This window comes from Myotis lucifugus, unplaced genomic scaffold (assembly GCF_000147115.1).
Source record: "Myotis lucifugus unplaced genomic scaffold, Myoluc2.0 scaffold_14, whole genome shotgun sequence".
Classification (NCBI taxonomy): domain Eukaryota; kingdom Metazoa; phylum Chordata; class Mammalia; order Chiroptera; family Vespertilionidae; genus Myotis; species Myotis lucifugus.
In genome coordinates, this window is record NW_005871062.1 from 10,635,363 (window position 1) to 10,659,711 (window position 24,349).

Below are 24,349 nucleotides of genomic sequence, written 5' to 3' on the forward strand. Positions count from 1 at the left end.
CGCTTCAGCACCACGGCGGCGGCGGCGGCGGCGGCAGCAGCAGCAGCAGCAACAGCAGCGGCGTGGACCCGCCCGGAGCCCACCGCCGCGCTCATGCACTTTAGAACCGCGGGCCGCAGCCCCATCCCGCACACCAGAACGTACCGAGCCCCGCGGCCCTCAGCCCCCGGCCCGCCCCCTCCCGCACGGCTCCCCAGCCCCGCCCCTCTCCGGCCGGTTTGGTCTGCAGACTGGCTGCCAGCCGGGTCGGACCGCGCGGCCAGGGATGTTTGGCTGCGTATTTGCATGAGCTTCCCACCCACCTGAGCCCAGCCCTCCAGGCCGCTCCTCACCCTCACCCCTGTCTGGCGTGACCCCAGCCTCGGCCTCTTTCTAAGGGACTTCCTCAGCACATTTGTATTTTTATATCCGACTCTTTGTTTACTGGCTCCCCTCATGATTAGTGCCCTCCCCCCTCGGTCTCGTCCTTGCTCTTCTGCGCCTGGCAGATAGGATGAGTGCTGAGGGTGGGCATGGACAAGCCCCCAACATGGTAACCAACATGTGGCCAGTCTGCCCAGGCCCGACCCCAGGCGGCTCTCTGGCAGACCCCTCCCCTCCAGGTATCACCTTCCAAGGGCCCAGGTCTGATTTTACCTTGGACCCCTGCCCCCTGCCCCTGGGAACCCAAATGGGGACTGATCTGCACCCTTGGATGACACCTGTGGCCCTAGAGATGTTCTCACCCAGGGGTGTCCTTTGTAAATGTTCCTCCATCCTCACTGTACCAGGAGTGTGTGAATAAACACAGACCTCCCTGTGTGTGTGTGTGGCTATTGCTTCGGTTTGCTCAGGGGTCAGGCAAAAATGGCTCTAGTCCCTTTTGGGGAGGGGAGTGGGTACTTGAGCATCTCAGGTGCATGTTGCTGGCAGGGAAGAGTTGCCAAGTAAGCACAGCAGGCAGCCTTGCCCGAGAACATTACAATGTAGCATTCTTGGGTAAATATACAACCAGAACAGGATAGGTCACCAGAGCTGGGGCTGGAGTTAGGGTCAGAATTGTAAAGCAATCTAGACTCAAAGTCTGCAGCCTCCTGTGGATAAATCCAGGTTGAAGGGGGTGGGGAGGCAACAACAGGCCCCAGGGATGCAGGTCTCTGAGTCTGGCTGGCAAGCAGAGGGGCTGTGGTGGATTCAATATGGTGGGAGAGGAAGTTGGGGAGCCCAGGAGAGATCTGAGAAACCGAAGAAGGAAGCCGGAAACCTGTGATTTGAGATGTAACTTAGCCTGGGCTATATTGTTTCATGTGGGGTTGCTTTCATCAGCTCTTAGGCATCAGGCCCCTGGGATGTGAGCACCATGGACCCAACCCTAAGCCCTGAGTCAGGAATTACAACAACTTGAGGAGTCCAGGGCAGAAAGGTAAGGACTCAAGGACCATGCTTCTGGCCTCACAGCTGAATAGCACTGAGGAAGTCCTCATGATCTGAGTCCTGGAGAAAGCAGGGTGAGGTGGGAGGTCTGGGGGATGAGAGGATCTGGGTCCCAAGAGCCAGCTGGGCCACACTCAGCTCTTTGCCCTTGTGCATGAGGTAGAGATGGAAGTGGAAACCGTTGCCATAGGTTGCATGCCTTAGGGACCAGCCATAACGGGCTTGGGCATAGTGTCTAGTCCGAAAATGGGGGGCAGCAGAGGTCAGCGAGATGAACCGGCCTCCAGGGACCAGCACTCGGCTCACCTGCAAGGCAGACAGAGAAGCCAATGGTGAGGACTCCATCTTCAGGTTCTCAAAGGTCAGTATTGTCCCAGTTGACCTCCCAGATACTACTCTACATCCAGCTCTCCATGGCAAATTGAGCCTCCTTCTGTGTCCCTGGTCATTCAAAGGGGTAGGGCTATATTCTAGACAGGTAGGAGCATGGGAATGATGTCAAGCCAGGGGGTACTGCTTTCCTGCCAATTGCCCACCCTCCCAGGCTGTTACCTATCTGGAACCTGGCTGCTATGCCATCCCTACGGCATCCCAGTAGCTCTGTGAAGCTGGCCACTCCAGCCTCCTATAATCCTGACCAGTGTAACTCTCCCCTTCATTCAGGTAACCACAGTCCTGAAAGTGACTGCTCCAAACCACGCCTCCTCTGGCTTCTAAGTTCATCCAATCTCCTGAAACCTCAACCCCTCACCCCCACCTCTTGGTCTGCCCTCCTCTCTTGTTGCTCCCTCACCTCACTCAGCACCTGGTCCACAGTGTGGACCCCTTCAGAGGACACGGTCCAGGGATCCCGTTCTCCAGCCAACAGGGCATCCAGCGTGCCCTTCTCAAGCACCACATCGAAGGAAGCATTGGGAAAGCCCAGTGCCCGTATGTCCATGGTCTCCCAGCGCAGCTTGGGCACATGAGCGTAGCGAGCTCGCATGGCGGCCACAACTACTGATGAGTAATCCACACTGGTCACATCAGGGAAGCCCCCAAGGTACAGCTCGTAGCTCAGGGCACTGTTTCCACAGCCTGGGTGGGAAAAGGTGGGTAGCAAAAGAGCTAGGTTAGCTTTTATTTTTTTCCATATATATTATTATTATTTTATTATTATTGATTTCAGAGAGGAAGTGAGAGGGAGAGATAGAAACATCAATGAGAATCATTGATTGGCTGCCTCCTGCATGTCCCACACTGAGGATCGAGCCTGCAACCCGGACATGTGCCCCAACCGGGAATTGAACCGTGACCTCCTGGTTCATAGATTGACGCTCAACCTATGGTTCATAGATTGATGCTCACGACGACGGCTGGGTGAGCTAGGTTAGCTTTGATTCTCCCCTCCCCAATTATCCATCCACAATTGGATCATTTTCTCACAGCCCAAACCCTCCTGTGCTGAGGAAGAAGCAGCACGGTACAGAAAAGAGCATGAGGCTTGGAGTCATGCAGACGTGGGCACATATCCTGGCTCTGTCATTCCTAGATGCATGAATTAGGAACTTGGGTTTCCTATTCAGAGAAAGGAAGATAACAAGACTAAGCCTGCATGCAGGATAAGCTGCACTGAATTTTAAGAACTAAAACAGCTGAAGAAGCTCTGAACGTAGTTCAAAGGTCTGGGTTCTGATATTCCTAGTTACACTGCCTTGGCAAGTCACTCAATTCTGAACCTGTTTTCTCAGACTCAGAATGGGACAATATTGGCATCATTAGGTTCATAGTGTTATCATTAGGATATTAATATTACCCTAATACCGGACCTCCCAAGGAACCTCTGGGAAAACTTCAAGTTAGGGGTTATTATCCTACTTTGTTAAGAAGTGAAGGGGAAGCTAGGTGGGGACACAGTGGAGCTGATCCCTTGTAATTCCTCAATGCGTGATTGAGCACTACATATTGTACTCTGCTGAGTAAGAGTCCCTGACCTTAAGGAGCTCATGCTTTGGTGGGAGGAACAGATGTGTAATCAGGCAATTGCCATGTGATGTGATGAGTGTTTCAATAGGGACAGGCTGTGGGAGCACATAGGATGATCCCTGTCCCCACTTCAGGGGGGTTGGGCAAGGGTTTCAGGGAAGCTGACAACCAATCATTCTTGAAGAATCATAATACTGGTGGGAAGTGCCTGAAAAGCAGTCCCAAAGAGGACTGGGTCAGGTGAAAGAATAGGTGGAGGTTAGAGGCACGGATGTGGATCCATAGTCCAGACAGCATGGCTTTCTTCGAAGACCTGTTGGCTTCTTCCAGGCCCTCTTGTGGTCAGTCTCAGCCTGAGACCAGGGCTGGATGACAGCCCTTGTTGGCCCCACATGGGGATGCCCAGCTCTTTGGATTAGACTGCCTTTAATCCTCATTTGTGTCTCTAAGAGGATCACAGGATCAGCTGTGGGGATAGCCCTAATCTAGCAGGGCTTGGAACCAGGCCAGAGCACCCAGAGGATGCTGGCTGGTCCTCAGCTGACCTTTCCTGTGTTCTTTTTTTTAAAAATATATATTTTTTTATTTCAGAAAGGAAGGGAGAGGAAGAGAGAGAGAGAAACATCAATGATGAGAGAGAATCATTGATCGGCTGCCTCCTGCACGCCCCCTACTGGGGATCGAGCCCGAAACCTGGGCATGTGCCCTTGACAGGAATCAAACCTGGGACCCTTCAGTCCCCAGGCCAATGCTCTATCCATTGAGCCAAACCGGGTAGGGCTCCTGTGTTCTTTCTCAGGCCCCAGGGCTCAGGCAGACTGTCACACCTGAAAAAAATTAATGTGTGCTTCCTTACAGCAAGCTCTGGTAGGTACACTACATGTGATGGGTGGTGAGAGTGGCTGAACAAGAGACCCTAACTCAGTGCAGGCTGATACCCCACTGGGTTCTCTGACCCACAAACCCTTTACCACCCTACACTTGACCTCATGTCTGCAGAGATCTGCCCAACTATAGACAAACGCAAATATCCTTCCCCCCCTTTCCTTTAAAATGTTTTTATTGATTTTCTTACAGAGAGAGGAAGGGAGAGGGAGAGAGAAAGAAGCATTAATGTGAGAGAGAAACATCGATCCGCTGCCTCCTGCATGCACCCTACTGGGGATTGAGCCCACAACCCTGGCATGTGCCCTGATTGGGAATTGAACCAGTGACCTCTGGGTTCCTTGGTTGACGCTCAACCAGAGCCACGGCAGCTGGCAGATATCCTTCCTTTATTTCCCTCCGTAAAGGAATGGTATCTCCCAAGAGAACGTCACTAAAGATGAAGGAAGAACAAAATCTGAGCACAGGGCCAGTCATGCTTACAAAGCAGTGAGTTCTGATCCTGCTGCCTCAGTGATTTGGGGCTAGCAACTAAGGTGGGGTTTGGGAAGGCCCCTGCCTCCCTAGGTGGAGCCTTAGAGAAGTAGAGCCCAGAGAACTGAGCCAGCTCCAAGAACCCATCACATGGGAGTCCAGAGCTATGTGGATGCTATCCCAACACCAAGAGAAGGAGGTGTAAGCCAGAATGCCAATTCACTAATTTATAACGAGAAAAATAGCCACCATGGGGACTTGACAGTCAATCCCCTGGTCAGTCCCTTCTCTCTATATAGAAAATACAAATTGAAGCCAAATTATGATAAGATTCCTGCGGAACATGGAGAATCAGAGATGTATAATGATGGCAAAGCTAGGACAGCCACATGCATTCATCTGTTATGAGGATATTCTAGCCATAGGGACCAGACACACAAGTTCCCAGGCAGGGTACTCTCTGTCCTCTGAATGGTCTGTGATAAACTGCCCCTCTAATTCCCATTTTTAATAATAATAATGATAGCTAATAGTCACTGAACACCGGGCCCTATGCTAAGCATTTCTAAGCATTATCTCAGTTTATCTTCACACTACCTTCATATAGAAGGTAACTGTTATTATCATTACCATTTTCTAGATGGGAAAACTGAGGCTGCCCAAAGTATATAAGAAACTTCCCAAGGTCACCTAGTCCAGTGGCAGAGTTAGAATTTGGATCTAGGCCTGTTTCACGCCAGAATCAGAGCTCTTAAACCACTATGCGAAACTGTCTACCAGTTTTCAAGAGGTCCACTCACCTTCAGTTGTGACATTCCATCTTTAGTCATTTTACCAATCGTAACTGAGTTCTAGATGTCTCTCTATGCCCATAAGCATGGTGCAGCAGCAGAAGCTCTGGAGTCAGGTGGCACCCTTACTTTACCACTTACTTGCTACATGACAACCGTGGACACTGTCAGTGCTCTGATCAGATCTGCTTGAAGTGTGTCTAGGATTTGGTGTGTGCTCGATTCTGACAGTTTGCATCTGTGACTCTTCAGGCTGAACTACCCTCAGGGAAACTTTTGCCTGTGATCACAATCCTGCTTGGTCTCTTCCCTCCCCTATTCCCTCACTCTCTGACTGATTTCTTCTGGGAGCACATCCCTAACAAATAACTAGGAGACGAATCGTAATCTTAGGATTTGTTTCTGGACCCAGCCTGAGACAATGATCTGCAGCAGGGAGAACAAAATTCAGCTTTATTTTGGTAAATAAAGTTTTCTTGGAATACAGCTGTTCTCATTCATTTAGGTACTGTCTGTGGCTGCTTTTCTACTACAACATCAGTACTGACTAGTTGTCAGAGAAACTGTATAGCCCACAAAGCCCTAAATCAGTGATGGCGAACCTATGACATGTGTGTCAGAGGTGACACGTGAACTCATTTTTTTTGTTGATTTTTCTTTGTTAAATGGCATTTAAATATATAAAATAAATATCAAAAATATAAGTCTTTGTTTTACTATGGTTGCAAATATCAAAAAATTTCTATATGTGACACGGCACCAGAGTTAAGTTAGGGTTTTTCAAAATGCTGACACGCCGAGCTCAAAAGGTTCGCCATCACTGCCCTAAATATTTACTATTTGGCCATTTTCAGAAATAGTACTGACCCCTGATCTACAGTAAGTCTAGTAATACTTATTACTCACTTCTCAGGGTTGTCATAAATATTAAATAAGTTAGAAAGGGCCCACCCAGCACATTCCCTAGCACCTACCGGGTGCTCAGCTTGTTTGTTAAAGTGGAATGTAACATAGGTATTCCCCAAGTTGTGGGTCCTCTTTTTATTTATTTATTTTTAAAATATATTTTTATTGATTTCAGAGAGGAAGGGAGAGAGATAGAAACATCAATGATGAGAATAATCATTGATCAGCTGGCTCCTGCATGCCCTCTGGGGGTTGAGCCCAAAACCCTGGCATGTGCCCTGACCAGGAATCGGACTGTGACCTCCTGGTTCATAGGTCGATGCTCAACCACGTAGCCACACAGGCTGGGCTGGGTCCTCTCTTTAGATCTTGGGAATAATGTCTGGAAAGTTTTCCTTTTTTATTTTTAGACTTTTCTCCCCTCTCCAGAAAAGAATACCTTCCTGTCTAGGAGATTTTAAGGCAGTGTTATTCTCAGCATGAGAATCCGCTGTGGGCTTGCTAAAACTACAGACTCCTAGGACCCACCTTAAACTGTCCCTGGATGGGGTCCAGCTTTCCAGGTGATTTTGATGCACACTAAAGCTTTAAAAAATTAGATCTATGGTAAATCTATAAATAAATGTAATGGCTTAAAAGCATAAAATTTGAGTTTTTACTTCTAGGGGGGGGAAAGGTTTGGGAGGACTACGCAGAAAACCTTGAATATACATGGGCCTTTTTATTTTGCCAGGCATTGCTTTGGGTATCTTTCATACTCATTCAATCATCTTAAAAACCCAGTAAATAAGTAATACGGAGTATCTTTTTATTTTTAAGGCTGAGAAAATGGAGGCACAGAAATTTAAGTATTTTTTCCAGGACTACATCATTAAGATTCTGTGATTTCCCCCATTATTCCACAGCTAAGATTACATGAGCCTAGATTCCAACAGAATTAGCTGCCTCCAGGGTCCAAGTTCTTAACCACTAGGTTATACTTCCTTTCTAGTTCTAGGAATATTCTATTTTTCAAACTGAGTATGGTATACACATACATATTAGATTTACTATTTATACCTTTTATATACTGTATTACAGATGACGTATATGAAATACTTTTTTTTTTAAATTTGCATGTCATCCTTGCGCAGAGGCCATGCTAATCTCTCTATCGTTCCAATTTTAGTATATGTGCTGCCGAAGCGAGCACATGAAATATTTCACTTAAACATATAAATGCTTTTACAAATACCAAAATAAAAACTATAATTGGAAGGAAACAAGTTGCTCAATCCAACTTCTCTAGACCGCCCCCCCAAGGCTGGCCCTGGGACAAAGCCCCATCTTGCATCCTAGTACTCTTTCCTCGAATCTCACCGATCTCGGTTGCAATATCCCCTCTGACCTCGGAGGGCGCTGTCCTCCTCACTGCACGCGGGGCATCAGACCGAGTTTCCGAGTTCGGAAAGTGGTAACTCTCTCCAGGTGACAACAGCTCCCGGTGCCCATTGGCGCAAACAGAAAGATGCTATGCACTGTGCTCGAGGTGCCTGCATGTGCCTTATCCGACTTGAGCTCGCAGTTCCATCTCTAGAAGTGACTCCGAAGCTCAGGACGCGTTTACGACCTGTCCTAGTCATAGAGCCAACTAGCGTGGGGACTTACTAGACCTCTGAGTTCTCCAGGGCTCGCGGTGCCTTCCGAGGGGGCGGAACGGGGCCCCGGCTCACCCACCACGCTCAGACTCAGAGAGACTGTCGAGTTGGGGGGGGACAGGAAACTGACTCCAGGTTCTGAAGGTACCGGATCTTGGCTCCTGACCTGGGCATCCTCAGTCAAGGGCAGACAGACGCGAGGAAAGCGGACGGGGGCGCCGAGGCGAAGCCGGTCCCGCCGGCTCCACCTGGGCTGGGCAGCGCCGGGACTACCCACCTAACACGAGGATACGGTCCTCGGGCCGCAGCTCCGGCTCTAGGAGGGCACGGAAAGAGGAGAAGTCCCCGAACCACTCGTAGGGGGCAGAGTCGGCCGCGTCCCGGTAGCGCTGGTCCCAGTACTGGACCTCTCGGTACCCGGAGTTCTGCTCCGGTAACTCCGGCCGGGGCTCGGGGGCCCCGGGAGAGGCCATGCTTGTTGCTGCGGGGCCTGTAGGGCAGTCGGCCGGCACCTTTAGGCGGGGCTTGGCTCCCCTGGGTAGCCAGTCTGAATGGTAATGTCGTAGGGGGCGTGGCCTTTGAGTCTCCGCCCCCCAGTGAGGTTGCTCAACATAAACACGTGGAACTTCCGTCTTCTGCTAAGCGCTCTTCGAAGAATCTTCCGGCTGGTTAATCAGGTCGTCCAGACTCGGAAGCTTCCGGCTGTACTTGTCACTCACATCTGAGAACCACACTCAGAGCGTCAGACTCACTCTGGTTCATCACTGTCCCTTCTCATATTTTCAATTTGACCGGCTCCTTACATTAAATATGAAAATTAATGAAAGATTTGTTTCTCCCCCGTTTTGAGCACCCGGAGGGGTGGCGGGAGGGGCGTGGACACAGGCATGAACACAGATATTATCAACACCGGCGAAGTGTTATGCTGGGCCGGGATGGGGGAGGCGGTTTTTCTGGGCAAATGTTCGATCCATCTTAGCTCCTGGGTACTCAGGGCTAAGTATATACGGAAGAGTAAGACCATTCCTGCTCGTAGGGAACGTGCAGTCCATCAGAAGAGACCTATGTAGAAGAAGTACATTTTAGTGTAGGAAATAAGGACTCTGGCAACTCGGTTAGGACACTGGCGCGCAGAGCGGAACCTAAGTGCCAAAGGGTCCGGTTTCCAGGGTGGCGGGCCCACATGAACGGTGCACCGACAAGATGGCCGCGGGCGTGCGGAAACGCGCCCGGGCGGGACCCCCACCCCGGTTGGCGGGACTCTGCGGACAATGGTTGCGGCGCGCCTGGCAAGAGCGGCGTCTTCTGCTGCTGGAGCCGCGTTACACGCTGCTGGTGGCTGCCTGCCTCTGCCTGGCGGAGGTGGGCATCACCTTCTGGGTCATTCACAGGGTGGCATGTGAGTGCGCCGCGGGGGAGGGGAGAGGAGGGGCGCGGAAAAGGCGGGAGGGAGGTGGACCCGAACTCCCTACTCAAACCGGGACTCAGATTCGGAGCTCCACCCAGACCCCAGGTCCACTTAGTCACCAATTGCAGACCCATTATCTTTTACCCAAGTTCCAAGCCTGCTCCACAGAAAACCAAACCCGATCTTAATCCACCACCCTCCCCCATGACGAAAGGGGCGACTCTAGAGATTGGTCCTCTGCCCTGAAGGTGCAGCCCGGCCGGCTAAGAAAGCAAACCAGCTGGACGGCAAAGACCTGGGTCTGTGTTCATGTCCTGCCGCTGCTGCTTGTCGCTGTGGCTTTGGACATGTCACTTCCCCAGCTGGGTCTCATCTGTTCAATTCTGGGGTTTGTTTATTTTTAATTTTTATTATATTTTTAAATTGATTTCAGAGAGGATAAGAGAGGGAGATAGAAATATCAATGATGAGAGAGAGTCATTGATCTGCTGCCTCCTGCACATCCCACACTGGGGATCGAGCCCACGACCCCGGCATGTGCCCCCACCGGGAATCCCACTGAGACCTCCTGGTTCGTAGGTGATGCTCTACACTGAGCCGCGCCCGCTGGGCCTGGACGCTTTTTAGAGCTGGAATGTAGAACTCAGGTGAGGCCAGTACTGAAATGAGATTGCAGAAGTTGAGACCAGATTATAAAGGAGTCAGTAAGCTGTGTTAAGGAGATAGTAGCATACTTAGTGGTTAAGAATCTAGGATCCTATGAATTCCAGTTTCAGCTCTGCTCTTCCTAGCTCGCTCATCTTGAGCTCAATAATTCATAGGTTCCTTTTCTAAAATGGCAGTAACAGAGTTTGGTCTTTATCTTAACAGCCTTAGGGAATCGTTGAAGGATTTTAAGCAGAGAGACATGATGTGTTTCTATTATAGGACGAGCTCCTGATTGCAGGGTGGCAAATACATGGTGGTGAGGGGAAAGTGGAAGCTGGGAGCCTAATAAGGAAGCTGTTGCATCATTGAGGCTAGAGATTATGGTAGGCCCAAATGTTGCTATATCATAGTAGAGAAGGATAAGACAGTAAAGATATGTAGAATGAAGAATAGAGAGGACATAGTAACTAGGGGTTGGAAATGAGAGAGAAGGAAGTTTCAGTTTTGTGACTTGGGCAACAGGGAGGTTGATGGTGCCATTCATGGAACTCAGGAAGGGGAGTGGATTTAGAGTAGAAGCTTATGAGTTCAATTATAAATATGTTGAGTTTGAGATGCCTGGGTTCACCCAAAGGATGTCAAGCAGGCAGTTAGGTAAGGGGTTGTGATAGAAGCCCTGAGGGTGACCTGGAACTCTGTGCTTCGATGGGTTGGAGGTGTTGGGGGCAGACAAGTTTTGGACTTGGAAGTAACCACACCGTCCTTTCCTTTTCCAGATACAGAGATTGACTGGAAGGCCTACATGGCAGAGGTAGAGGGCGTCATCAACGGCACCTACGACTATACCCAACTGCAGGGCGACACTGGACCTCTTGTGTGAGTGCGGATAGCAGGTTCAGCAAGAATGTGAGGGGGGCTGACTGGATGCCAGGGTACAAGGCAGGGTATCTTGACCCAGATTCATGTTCCCTCTCATCTTTCAGATACCCAGCCGGCTTTGTGTACATCTTTATGGGGCTGTACTATGTCACTGGCCATGGCACTGACATCCGCATGGCCCAGCATATCTTTGCTGTGCTCTACCTTGCCACCTTGCTGCTTGTCTTTTTGATCTACCACCAGACCTGCAAGGTGAGTCCACAGCACCAGGACCTGGGTCTCCACCCTGGGCGGGCTGAGGTTTGGTGATGGCTCAGGGTTGGTGAGCTGACCTTCCCTACTGTGCCCACCTCGTAGGTACCTCCCTTCGTCTTTTTCTTCATGTGCTGTGCCTCTTACCGTGTCCACTCCATCTTTGTGTTGCGGCTCTTCAATGACCCAGTGGCCATGGCGCTGCTTTTCCTCAGTATCAACCTTTTGCTGGCCCAGCGCTGGGGCTGGGGTTGCTGCTGTTTCAGGTCAGCATCCCTCCCTTCTGGTCCCCTTTCTTACTTTTTGTATTTCCATCACTTTTTCCCCACATTTCTGCAGCAAGGGAGTGGCCAGACAATGTGGGTCAGTTAGGCCCCACCAGGTGAGTCCAGGATCTGTAGAAAGTCTCCACTCCAACCCACAATACACAGAGTTGTATTGGAGTTGGTCATTAATATTCTTACTATTCTGTAGATATATGTTTGCTCAGTCTGGGCTTAGAGACTAGGTATCTATTCCCTACCCCCAGCTTCCTCCCAGGCTACCTTACCCTCCCTCCCGCAGTTCTGAGTGTGGGCCCTATCTCCAGGTTGCTGGGGCTGGGGCTCATCGAGCTCTCCTGGAACCCATACCCATCCACATCCTGCAGCTCTGCTGCCCTGCACACCAAGCTACCCTGGAACTTGGTGGTGGAGGGGAGGAGTTGCTGTGATGGTGGTGGTGGGGGTGCATAGCCCTCGAGCTGATTTCCACCCTTATCTCTTCTACGCACCCTAGCCTGGCAGTCTCTGTGAAGATGAACGTGCTCCTTTTCGCCCCTGGATTACTATTCCTTCTCCTCACACAATTTGGCCTCCGTGGGGCCCTCCCCAAGCTGGGCATCTGTGCCGTCCTACAGGTACTCCTGCCTCATCCCTTTTTAAAGATGGCCTCCTTCCCTCCTTGAGACTTCCTCACAGCCAAGGGGCAAGGGTTTTGGAGTTGATTCTGGACTGGGTAGCCACTACCTCTCTGGGCTTTGTGTTTTTTTGTTTGGTTGTTTTGGGTTTTTTTTTTCTGTAATATAAGGTTGTTGAGCTAGATGGTCTCTTAGGGACTTTCTAGCTCTGCCCATTTATGACTTAAAGCACTGTCATTACCTGCCTCCTCAGCTTCTTTGGCCCCAGGCTCTGACAGGGGAGGGGTTGGGGGTGGAGGTGGGGGAGGAATCCTCGGGAATTAAGGAACCTCTGAGACCTACACCCAATTCCCACTCTCCTGACGAGTATGAGGCTGGGGTGAGCCTGGGCAGCTCTGCTGACGTCACATCCATCTCAGGTGGTGCTGGGGCTGCCCTTCCTGCTGGAGAACCCCGTCGGGTACCTGTCCCGCTCCTTTGACCTGGGCCGCCAGTTTCTCTTCCGCTGGACAGTGAACTGGCGCTTCCTCCCCGAGACCCTCTTCCTGCATCGTGCCTTCCACCTGGCACTGTTGGCCACCCACCTCACCCTGCTCTTGCTCTTTGTTCTCTGCAGGTGGCACAGGTGAGAAAGGGGAGCAGTGCCAAGGGCAGATGTAGGGGAAGGAGTGAAGGGCCTGGGCCTTAGGGGCTGCTTAGGGGAGATATTGAGCTCATGGAGGTGAATTTTAGAGCGTGGCCCATGATGAGAGCTTGGTAAATGTCTGAATGGCTTTTCCCCAGGACAGGGGAAAGTATCCTGTCGCTGCTGAAGGATCCCTCCAAAAGGAAGGTTCCACCCCAACCCCTCACAGCCAATCATATCCTTTAAGTCATGGGAAGGTAAGTGTTGCCCTCCCCAGGTGCAGACAGGGTCCCTGGTCAGGTGGCCCTGGATGGCTGGTGACCTGGGGAGGGAAAAGGAGGCACCAGTAATAGCTACAGGGCTTATTCTTAGAGCTCCTGCTCTGTACCAAACACTGTGCTGAGCATTTACGTATTTAAGCATATTTATTCATAATTTTAAATATCATTGAGTTATTATGAGTGTGCATCCTCTGCCTGGTGCTGTGCTCAGAGTTTTATGTACATTCTAACATTTAAAGCTCACAGGAGACCCTGATACAGGAAGGTGTATTTATTATCCTCACATACAGAGGACAACATTCGGGCTTTAAGAGGTTAAATAACTTACCAAGGTCACCCAGCTAGGAAGGATGGACTCACTCGGCTTTTATGGCCCTCGGTATCACTCTCCACCTTAGATTGAGGAGCACGTCCAGAGAGGTTAAGAAACTTGTCCAAAGATACGCATCTGGGAATGGTAGAGCCAGGGGGCGATCTGACCCAAAAATTGTTACCCCTCTGCTTTGGAACTTCCCTGCCTGACCCCACCCCCAGCCCCTGTCCCCTCTGCTCCTGCCCTTGGCCTTGACCACTGCATACAGATCGTTTCCACCCTCTTCACCTCCAACTTCATTGGCATCTGCTTCAGCCGTTCTCTCCACTACCAGTTCTACGTCTGGTATTTCCACACACTGCCCTACCTCCTGTGGGCCACGCCTGCACGCTGGCTCACACACCTGCTCAGGTACCAGCTGGGACAACCTGAAGGGGGGTAAGGGTTAGGGTTAGGGACCATGGAGGGGCTGGGGCCTAGAAACTGGACACAAACCCTGGAGCTTATTTCTCATCTCCAGGTTGCTGGTGCTGGGGCTCATTGAGCTCTCCTGGAACACATACCCATCCACGTCCTGCAGCTCTGCTGCCCTGCACGTGTGCCATGCTGTCATCCTGCTGCAGCTCTGGCTGGGCCCCCAGCCTTTCCCCAAGAGCACCCAGCACAGCAAGAAAGCCCACTGAGATCACCTCTGCCCCATTCTCAGGACCCTGGACGTGGATGGACTCTGTGCCCTTCCCAATAAACCTTACCAAGTCCACTTCTGTGCAGCCTACATGGAGGTGCCTAGACCAACTAGTGAGGGGTATGCATGCGGCAGATAAAGAACGCATTCAGGTGGTATTAAGAGGCACTTTATTGCATAGGATTTGGGGGCTGTGGCTCTCTCCTCTTTTACCGCACTGTACAGAGCTCAGAGGGGAAATGAGCAGGGGGTAGGAGTGGGAGAGAGCACAGGCAGGCACTTTCTGTGGGAGATAAAGGGTTCTGGAAGGGGATGAGAAGCAGTGGGGGGCAGGCTGTCACCAACCTACTCCTTCCCGGCACCGAGAAGCCGGCCCGGGTGGCAGTGACTTGACTCTGTGGGGGGCGCCACCCCAGCAGTGGGCAGCCTTCACATGTTCGCCGGGCTGTAACACAGCAGGTGTAGCTGCAGGTTCTGGTCCCAGTGACGCAGCAGCAGGAAAAGACCCCGGGCTGCAGCCTTGAGCGCGGCCAAGTCAAGGCCATCAGGCAAGTGCTGTGCCCGCAGCCAACAGTCCGCCTTAGCTGCTGCCAGTTCCCACTCGCCGAAGGCAGCGGCACAGCGGTGCTCCAGCCACGCAAGTGCCACTGCTGTGGCCCAGGTCCGGCCCCGCAGGTCGGCACCACTCGACCCTTCTGCCCCCTCTGAGGCCTCAGTGTCTGAACCCTGCCCACTGTCCACCTGGCCTGGACCCTCGGAGCCTGAGCTGGGGGTCGGGCTGCAGGAGGCCGTGGCACTGTCTCCCTGACTGACACCAGGGCCAAGAAGTGCCCAGGGAGACGAAGCTGAGGTGGGGCTAAGGCTGGCACGGTGCACGGCGAAGGGTGAGGCGCGGCACAGGCGCTCCTGTGGGATGTGCACCGCAGTGCAGAAGGGTGCATCCAAGCGGAAGGAGCCAGGTGCCTCCTGCAGTCGCACCTGAGGAGAGAGGAGGTGGGGGGAGAAGTGAGCTGAGACAGTGCCCTGGCCCTGGCAACACCACCCTCCACCTCCCGAGTCCTCACCAAGGGCAAGTAGTCATGGTTGCTGCCTTCACTGTTGCCGTCACTGGCCTGGCCTGTGTTGGGGCTGCAGAGTCTACGGCTGTCTGGGCCTCTGGACTTCCGATGGCCCAGGCTGAGCTTCAGAGGAGGCTGAGGGGACATGGTATGAGGACCTCGGGTAGGGGCTGCAGGATCCTCCAAAGCAGACTTGGAGTTGTCCTTTTGGTCTGGATGTGAGCCACTTGCCAGAGAGCCTCCCTGAAGGCCTGCAATGGAGCCAGTCAGTGCCAGTGGTGACCCCTAAGCTCAGGCGCTCCCTGCCATTTGCCCAGAGTTGAGTGTTACCTTTACAGTGGACAACTGTGGGCAGAGCTGCATCTAGGTGGCCCTGAGAGGCGGGAGGGGTGCCTGGGGGCTCTACTGGCTCTGCAGGGGCACAGAAGACAGGGCTGAGGTTTGTCTGGGCGTGTGGCCAGTGAGGTGAGGGCCGGCACCTGAGAGGTCACTTGGGAGGGACTCTACCTGAGCTCCGCACCTGCAGCACTGAGGGCAGGACCTCCCTAGTGGTAGCGTCCACAGCTACAGGGCAGGTGAAGCAGGAAGGGGCAGAGCTGACCTTGCTTGTCTGAAGGGCTCGGAGCCAGGACCTCCGGGCATGGCCTGTGAAACCAAGGAGCAGTTTGCTGACCAGGAGGGGGTGCACTCCCACCATCCACCCTCTACTTAGGGCTTCACAGAAAAAAATGTCAGTGTTCCCATAGCTTCTCTGTGCACTTTTGAACAGAGTAGAGTTTCTCAGGATCAGGACCAGCTTGAACTCTCCAACTTTGGCAAGAAGTGGTGAAGCTGAACCCTTAATCCATAGCAGGGCTAGGCCTCTTGGCCACCCAGAGATTCAACATCCTGGACACCACTCAGGAAGCATGGACCAGTGCCTTTTCCATCCACTCATTTCAGCACTGTCCAATACAACTTCCTGTGAGGAAGGAAATGTTCTATATTTATATGATTCAATATGGTAGCCACTAGTTATGTGTACCCATTAAGCACTTGAAATATAGCTAGTGTAACTGAGGAAATGAAATTTTAACTTTATTTGGTTTTAACAGACTTCCTGAGTGACATTTGTTTTTATGTTGTGGGCCCTAGAAATCCTTACAAGATCTCATTTCCCTCTATCGGCTGCTAAGAAGCTTGCCAATTTTGGGTCGCATACTTGCAAAGGCACATAACCTTATGGTGTGCATCCTATATAATAAAAGCCTAATATGCTAAGTGTCCGGTCATCCATTCAACCAATCAAAGCATCATATGCTAATGATATGCTAAGGCCGCTCAACTACTCGCTATGATGTGCACTGACCACCAGGGGCCAGATGCTCTGACCCGTAGGTTAGCTTGCTGCTGGGGTCCAGCCGATCGGGCCTGAGCGAGACAGGCCGGACATGCCCTGGAGTCCTCCCATGGTCCCTCCCTGGCTGGCAACCTCCCGTGCCCCTCCCCAGCCCCGATCGTGCACCAGTGGGGTCCCTTGGCCTGGCCTGTGCCCTCTCACAATCTGGGACCCCTTGGGGGAATGTCAGAGAGCCGGTTTTGGCTCAATCCCACAGGCATAAAGGCTAATATGCAAATCAACCAAACTGCAGAACGACCAGTTGCTATGATGCACACTGACCAACACGGGGCAGACACTCAATGCAGGAGCTGCCCCCTGGTGGTCACTGTGCTCCCACAGGGGGAGCACCGCTCAGCCAGAAGCTGGGCTCATGGCTGGCGAGCGCAGAGGTGGTGGCGGGAGCCTCTCTCACCTCTGTGGCAGTCAGACATCCCCCAAGGACTCCCAGTCTGCGAGAGGGCGCAGGCCGGACTGAGGGACCCACCCCCCACTTCCCCAGTGCACGAGTTTCATGCACCAGGCCTCTAGTCTTTAATAAAACCTCATTCTCATTCTCTCCTTCCTGTTGTTATCCTTTTTTCCCCATTGCCCTGCTTAATTTTTCCCCTTGTCAATGTGGATGAGCCATCTCAAACTGTTTATGTGCAAGGTGAGGTATAGAGAGTGACCAAACAGACCCATACCTCTGCCACTCTGCCCCATACAGGCCCCTTGGGCCCACCAGCAACTCACCCCAGTCAGCCATGGTCTCAGCCCCTCGGAGAGCCAGCTGCTCATTGTCCCGGACCACAGAAGCTGCTGTCAGCCGATGGAGTGCTTGGTCCCAAGCACCTTCTCTCTCGTGGGGTGATGGAGGCAGGGAGCCATCGTCGCCAGGCCCCCAGAGTGTCTCCAGCCCAACACCCACCTCCCAGCACATAGGCTGCTCCCCACACAGGGCCCGGATCACCACGTGGCAGCGTGGAGCCTGCGGAGGCAGTGGCACTGCTGGGGGTGCGGATTCCCCATCAGGGGGGACAGCCGTGAACAAGAAGGGTGGTTCCATCAACATGTCCCAGTCCATGGGCGCTGGGGAGAGCAGGTTTCCTGAGGAGACAATGGCAGGGACAGGCGGTGTGGTGCCCTGGGCTCCACCTTCCCAAGGCCTCCTTGGTGTCAGAATCCAACTCTCCATCCAACCTTTACCTGAGTCATCCAGGCCTTGTCCCAGCTGCTGCCCCGACTCAGGGCCTGGCCCATCCGGTGCTGCACCCAGAGAGGGGTGCCGGGGACGGCCAGGGACCGGGTTCGCCTGGCCGGGGGGTGAGGAGAGGCTTCGGCCAGCCAGAGCCGCTCTGTGTCGACGGTTCAGCACCTCAGCACTCAAGGCCCCAGTCTGCACGTGACAAGGGGGATCACTGGCCAAGAAATGCAGAGCTCCTGGCCATCGTACATACACACACAACTGGCCACATGTCCCTTTGTCTGAAACCCTGAGTGGCGGTTAGGAAAAAGGCCAGGCTCCCATGGCCTCTGGCCCCCTCCCAGTCACGTCACACTATTTCTCACTGGAGGTTACTTGTCTTTGTTTTTGTTCAGGCCGTGTCCCTCTTTGTCTGGCTCACTTCTACGTATTTTTCCAGATATGGCTCTTGCTTTCCTGACTCCCTGAGATAGGGTTAGTCACCTGAACTCTAAGTCCCCATAGCACCATGTCCCTGTGCTCATCCCTGTATGTTGCATGGCATCATTATAGATTTACCCACCCAGCTCTTCAGCTAGACTTAATGTAACCACTGCACCACGTATGGCATACAGCAGATGGCCAAGAAGTGTTGCTGGATGTATGGTAAATGGGTGTGGATTGACTCTCACCTTGACTGGTGCCAGTGGGGGCGGAGGCAGGGGGCAGGAGCGGGAACCTGCAGGCTCTCCCCAGGCCAGGCTGCGGCAGCCCTGCTGCGAGGGGGGGTCCAGGGGAACACTGCCCTCGGGGGAGCCAGGGCCCTGGGAGCCAGGGGACTCGCTGCTGCCTGCGGAGCCTGGGCCTGGCTCAGAGCTGGCAGAGCAGTGAGTGAGCACATACTGCTCCCGGATGTACGAGGACTGGAAGATGCGACGCCATATGGCTGTGTCAGAAGAGGGGTTCGGTCCAGGGTCCGTGACTGGGTCTGTCAGAGCATCAGTACCTAATGGAGGCAGGAGAATGGACCCAGCCCTGGCCCCTCCCCTGGCCCATTCTTCCAGCACAGCCACACACATACACACACATACACCCAGCACTCACTCTGCTCTGAGTCTCCAGCAGCCCATGGACTGGACAGCTCTGTTCCCAGTGGCTCTGAGGTGCCAGTGGGCTCAGTGCCAGCGCTGGTGGCAGAAGGCACCTCCTCTGGGGATGGGAACATGGAGCCGCCCAAGCTCTGCCAGCCAGGCTCTTGGCCCTAGAGGAATAGTCATTGGGGGAAAGCCAGATTGTAGCTCTATGCTACCTCTTTCCAAACAGGATCTAAGATGGCTAACTGCAAGAGGCAATGAAGTTAATAAACCAGAAAGGAAAGCCCAGTTCTCAGGAAGAGGAAGCAGCCATGCTAACCACGGGGTTAATAGAGCTTCTGTGGCTGAGCTTCAGGTCTGGCCCTGAGCTTCCTGGCAACCAGGCAAAAAGGCAAACAGTCCATTATCAAAAAGGGAGAAGCATGCTTAGTTCCTCTAAAGAGAGAAAGCTTTGCATAATAAAAATAACTACCACATCTCTAACTCCGATGTGTCAAGTATTCTACCAAGAGCGTGTATACTAGTATTATAACCTCAAATTACAACAACCCTATGAAAAACAACCCGTTTGAGGAAATGGTCTTCAGAGAGGTGAAGTGACTTGCCCAAAATCAAATGGCTAGTACCTGGCAGAGTTGGTATCTGAGATTTCATCTAGATCAGTGGTTCTCAACCTTGGCTGCACATTAGAATCACCTGGGAATCTTTTTTAAAATCCTGATTTCTGGGCCTCATCCTCCGGAAATTCTGTTTCTTTGTTACTAATGTTGTGGCCCCACCCCATAACAAAGAAACAGAATTTCTGGAGGACGAGGCCCAGAAATCAGGATTTTAAAAAAGATTCCCAGGTGATTCTAATGTGCAGCCAAGGTTGAGAACCACTGCTCTAGACTGTGCTGCGCCTGTCCCTGAATGTTACAGGAAATAATCAGACGGTGCCTTCTGTAGGGCACTGAGGGAAGGAGTGAGCAAATTTCGACAAAAACCTCATAGCAAATGCTGGAGCTGTTCTCTGTGTCTGTGTGGCTTAGTGACCTGTGGTAAAAGCCCAGGGCTAGCCCTAACTGGTTTGGCTCAGTGGATAGAGCGTCAGCCTGCAGACTCAAGGGTCCCAGGTTCAATTGCGGTCAAGGGCACGTACCTTGGTTGCGGGCACATCCCCAGTAGGGAGTGTGCAGGAGGCAGCTGATCGATGTTTCTCTCTCATCGATGTTTCTAACTCTCTATCCCTCTCCCTTCCTCTCTGTAAAAAATCAATAAAATATATTAAAAAAAAAAAAAGCCCAGGGCTACACTTTACAGGACAACTCAGTGGGAGACTCAAGAGGAGGCAGGTGGCAGGCACCTTGGAGGGCCCAGTGTGGTCTCTGAGGAGGCCTGGAGGTCGTAGGAGAGTTTGGCAGAGAGGCACGGGAAATGGAGGAAGGGTTTGGAAGAGATGCAAGGGCTTCAGCCATCCCAGGCCCACTGCCCGCACCCCAGCCCAGGCCTACCCCAGGGGGGTGAGGCCGGAAGCCATCCACCCTGAAGAGTGAGCAGTAACCGAGCAGCTGGTCCCCGGGGTAGAGTGCTGGGATCTCCCGGGGGGTCAGCAGGGCCTCCACCGAGTCTGGCACAAACCAGTCCACAGAGATGTCGCTCAAAGCAGGCTCCAGGGCCTTGCGCAGAGCCTGCACCAGCTGTGAGGAGCGGCCGTGGGAGAGAGAGAGGTGCCACTCAGCTGACAGAGCAGGAAGGCTGCCCTTCCCATCTGCCTAGTCTCTGGTTGAGGGGAGCAGGGTCAGGCTGGGGTCAGGGGAAGGAATGGGGGCAGGAACAAGCAAGGGGACTGAGAGCTCAGGCCTCAGGGCTTGGTCTGTCTCTTGGCCTGAGCTCTACCATGTGAATGAGAAAAGGCTTATCAAGGCTATGACTCAGTACCAGGACACAACTGAGAATAATATTGGGGGTGGTCAGAGCTGTGCTCCCCTCCCTTTTAGCCCCCTGAAGCATCCCGCAGCAACACCTGTAGCTCCTCCCCTAACTGGCATCTCAAGGGAGAGTAAGGATTGGAGTGGGGGAGAAGCCAGGAGACCCCACAACGGGACTGGGTTCTGCTTCAGCCTCAGTGTCACTTGGGAGAAGGACTTGGGGAGTAGGGAACAGGGCCCAGGCTCAAGCTCACCAGGGGCTGCAGCCTCTCCCCAGGCCTCAGGAAGTAGGCCTGGCCCCTGCTGAGGGCAGACAGACCCTGGAGCAGCTGGTGGCAGGCAGGCCCTAGCCCAAAGGAGAAGCACCTGAGGAAGGAAGGGAGGCAGTTGTGACCTTCAGAGCCTCTGAGGGCGTTCATCTCAGTCACCTGTCTCTGCCCACCTCGTACCTGGCTGCCCCCCTGTGCCACCTCATGAGCTCCAGGGTTTGGTGGGTAGTGGCGGCCACGGGCGAGGCAGCAGTGAGCAGGAACAGCTGCCGAGGGTGGGCCCTGTGCTGGGGCTGCCTCATGGCCCAGTCCAGCGCAGCCAACACATCTGGGGGACCTCCCGCAGCCTGCAGGGTCTCAACACTCTCACAGATGAGCTTCACAGCGTCCTGCAGAGAGAAGGCACAGGCTGGGTGCGCTGAGCTGAGCATCTCCACTAGGCCCCCAAATTCCTGGACCACACTTACATCACCGCAAAGCCTGCTCTCCGGGAAGAGGGGCTGCACTGCTGTGCCAAACATGGCCAGGTTGATGAGAGTCTGGGACGGGAGTGACTTCACGGCCAAGACTAGGGCATCCTGGGGAGGGGCAGAGAGGACGGTGTGAGGCAGGCCCCTGGGCACTGGTGGAGAGAAAGGGACAGATGACCTGCCTCTGCAGGTTGTGTATAAAATGAGGGCCTGCATGAGGATCTGGGAGAGGCCCTGTGTGTGAGACTGTGTGTGAGAGACTGTGAGTGAGAATGGAGAGTGTTAAGGAGACGTTTGTGTCTGTGACTCTGCAGGTGTGTATGACACTTGGCTTTGAGATCAGGTGACAATCCTACTTTATGTATGAGATAGGCACTTTGGATCTGGGAGAGATGTGTGTGTGTGTGTGTGTGTGTGTGTGTGCGCGCACACGCACTGCAGCCCACCTCAGACCTACGGCCCCAGGCCTGCCCCGGTGCCCCCCACAGGCCTTGTGTGCGACAGTGCTGCCATCCAGCAGGAAGAGGAGCTCCCGGGTAGCTGTGCCCAGGTGTCCAGGCTTGGAGCTCAGGTCCGGGCAGAAGCTCAGCATCAGCACAGGGTTCAGCAGGATGTCCTTGTGGAAGCGTCGCTGCAGGAACCACACCTGAACATGGAGCCAGAGTCACCCTGGGCCGGGCTTAGTGCAACTCCCACCGGGCTGGCAGCGGGACTCAGCCCTCGGGCCTTTTTCTGTCTAATCCACCCAATGAGTCACCTTTTTGTGGTCACGTGAATAAAGGCCAGGGCAGAGGCAGGTGGCTGTCCTCTGCCTACGGCAGATTGAGCCCCCGTTCTCTGAGACACAGTCCAGGGAGGCTTGTATGGGCCCTCCGGAGACAATACTCACCAGCCCTTTGGGATGGTGGTGGCGGGACTGAGAGTTCTTACTGTGAGCAGAGCCCCCTACTCATCCCAACATGAGTCTGCTCGCCTGTTCCTCATGCACACAGGCACCCAGCAGCCAGGCCAGGGGCCAAGTCGGGCCCCCGGGCAGCTATACCTGCCGGTCCCCGTCACTGTGTCTTCGCTGTAGCCTCTGGAAATCCCGGCGGGCCCTCACTCGGGCCTCATATTCTGCTGAACTCAGGCTGCCGGCCTCCAGCATCAGGTGCGGCTGGTGGGGCTCTGGGGAGGAGGGGACACAGCTCTGTCAGGGGAATCCCTGTTTCTGGATCCTAACTGCCCAGTTCTGCTGTCCAGGGAGGACCCTGTAGGTCCAGCCTCCCTACACCACCAGGCCCACCCTTACAGATGACTTGGTCCATCTGGCTAGGGGACCAGAAATCTATGCTTGAAAAATGTTAATGAGGTGGCCCCAGAGTTGGTCAGAGCCGGCCCACTGTGCACCCCATTCCCTCACCACTGGGGTGCAGCAGGATCTCCAGGGCCCGGTCACAGCGGTGGCCTTCTGCCAGTGTGACACAGATGGTGGCTGCAGAGCTGGCGTGAGGTGGGGCATCTGCCCGTAGAACATGAGAGGGGCTCTCCAGGCCTGAGGGACACAGAGGCAGGGAGGGGTGATGATCGCCCCACCCCAAGTCAGCACTAAGAGCATAAACACCACCTTCCCAGACCATGGGGGCTGGGGGGCGGGGGGGCCCAAGGATCAGGACTGATTAAGCTCAGCTCTCAGAACCTGGCCATAGGCTCCAATGGACAAGAGGGGGGTTGCATGGTTTCATGGTTTAGGAGGCAGATTCCCAGCTCTGTTCCTGGCTGGTCAACCCAATTGCTGATTTAGCACCCTCCCCCACTTCTTGCACTGGCCTCACAGTCAGCCTCTCTCTTCCCACGGGTGAGTGGGGTGGTAGGTAAATAAATGACACTGACAAACTGGCGGGGGGAGGGGGGCTTGTATAGTAGTGTCCAGAGGATGCTCGCACTGTGAGACTGGAGGTTCCTATGTCTTAGGTCCCTCTCTCCTTTTTGTTCTGTGTTCCTCCCATCCCTGAGCCTTGAATTATTTCCCATCAGCTGCGCTGAGAGGGGCACCCACCTGCCAGCAGGCATGGCCCAGTCACCAGCATCTCGAAGGAGAAGGTGTATGGGGCAGGGCAGCGGGCAGGGCCTAAGAACACGTCCGGAGGGGCAGCTGGCTCTTCCCAGGCCAGACCTTCCTCCTGAGGACTGCCCACCCCAAAGCAGCTGGTAGGGCTGGAAGGGAGCACGAGGAGGGTCACTTGGCCACTACCAAGGCCCCTAGCCCCTCTGGCTGACTGGCCCCAGCCCGGCTCCACCCTGCCCATTGCCCAGGGGCACCCTGCCAAAGCCCCCTCACCCGCACTAGACCCAGAGAAGCCGAGGGAGGGACGAAGAGAATCACCATAGGCCCAACCTGTCGTCACAGAGCCCCGGAGGTCTGGGGGGGCCCGGCGGACCTGGCGGGGCCAGTGGGGTGAGCACGGAGGGCAGAGCCACATGCAGCACCCCATCAGGCCTTGAGGGCAGTTCCCGGCTGCTGCACAGGGTCACTGTCATGGTGCCGGCCGGGGTGATGAGGCCGGTGGGCAGCACCAGTGTGGACCGGGCCTGGGCCAGATCCAAGACAAGATGACCTATGATGAGTGAGAAAAGGGGTCAGAGGGGGCTGGAAGCAGAAGAGGATGAGGGAAGGTAGGGGTGGGTGCAGGCACTGAGTCAGGGGAGCCTGGGCAAGGGGTACTGGAGAGACAACAGGCTAGGGCAGCGGTCGGCAAACTGCGGCTCGGCAAACCGCGGCTCGCGAGCCACATGCGGCTCTTTGGCCCCTTGAGTGTGGCTCTTCCACAAAATACCAGCTCTTCCACAAAATACTGACTTCTGCACATGGACCATGAAGTTTCAATCGCACTGTACGTGTGCACCCGCACGTGGTTTGCGGACCACGGGGCTAGTGCACAGGTGATACAGGATGGAGGCATGGG

The 24,349-nt window shown here is 53.9% G+C and overlaps 3 protein-coding genes and 1 non-coding gene across 9 annotated transcripts in view; 1 reads left to right on the forward strand and 3 right to left on the reverse strand.

Moving 5' to 3' along the window:
• Positions 1–8,875, reverse strand: part of ECE2 (endothelin converting enzyme 2) — a 35,076-nt gene extending 26,201 nt beyond the window's left edge. Inside the window, exons 1-3 of one of the 2 annotated variants that reach the window (XM_006084850.3) lie at positions 8,349–8,602; positions 2,207–2,490; positions 1,250–1,719 (exon numbers count right to left, since the gene is read on the reverse strand). In XM_006084850.3, coding sequence (XP_006084912.1) covers positions 1,432–1,719; positions 2,207–2,490; positions 8,349–8,544 — 768 coding nt within the window. In that variant the 5' untranslated portion in view covers positions 8,545–8,602 and the 3' untranslated portion in view covers positions 1,250–1,431. Of the gene's footprint in view, positions 1–1,249; positions 1,720–2,206; positions 2,491–8,348 lie in introns of those variants that run through there. The other variant, XM_023750614.1, reaches the window with a different exon arrangement.
• On the reverse strand, positions 7,523–7,626 carry LOC111825129. Its single transcript, XR_002828252.1, has one exon. It is a non-coding gene; the product is annotated as a U6 spliceosomal RNA (small nuclear RNA).
• A 368-nt stretch (positions 8,876–9,243) lies between the features above and the next one.
• ALG3 (ALG3, alpha-1,3- mannosyltransferase) lies at positions 9,244–14,372 on the forward strand. 5 transcript variants are annotated; one of them, XM_006084852.2, is made up of 9 exons: positions 9,244–9,433; positions 10,904–11,003; positions 11,111–11,258; positions 11,364–11,524; positions 12,036–12,156; positions 12,576–12,781; positions 12,940–13,016; positions 13,642–13,786; positions 13,896–14,150. In XM_006084852.2, the coding sequence occupies exons 1-9, from the start codon at positions 9,343–9,345 to the stop codon at positions 14,056–14,058; spliced, it is 1,212 nt and encodes a 403-aa protein (XP_006084914.1). In that variant the 5' UTR covers positions 9,244–9,342; the 3' UTR covers positions 14,059–14,150. The 5 variants fall into 5 exon arrangements, with proteins under 5 accessions (XP_006084914.1, XP_006084913.1, XP_023606384.1 ...); XM_006084851.2 differs by having other exon boundaries at positions 9,250–9,470; XM_023750616.1 differs by having other exon boundaries at positions 9,266–9,470; positions 12,945–13,038; positions 13,597–13,786; positions 13,896–14,372.
• On the reverse strand, positions 14,217–23,995 carry VWA5B2 (von Willebrand factor A domain containing 5B2). The gene is made up of 17 exons (XM_023750615.1): positions 23,782–23,995; positions 23,443–23,600; positions 22,807–22,938; positions 22,447–22,571; positions 21,895–22,050; positions 21,402–21,512; positions 21,115–21,323; positions 20,920–21,031; positions 20,249–20,434; positions 18,766–18,922; positions 18,354–18,667; positions 17,685–17,874; positions 17,232–17,585; positions 15,626–15,763; positions 15,449–15,529; positions 15,125–15,369; positions 14,217–15,038 (listed from the first exon to the last, which is right to left on the reverse strand). The coding sequence occupies exons 1-17, from the start codon at positions 23,922–23,924 to the stop codon at positions 14,490–14,492; spliced, it is 3,360 nt and encodes a 1,119-aa protein (XP_023606383.1). The 5' UTR covers positions 23,925–23,995; the 3' UTR covers positions 14,217–14,489.
• Positions 23,996–24,349: the final 354 nt, after the last annotated feature.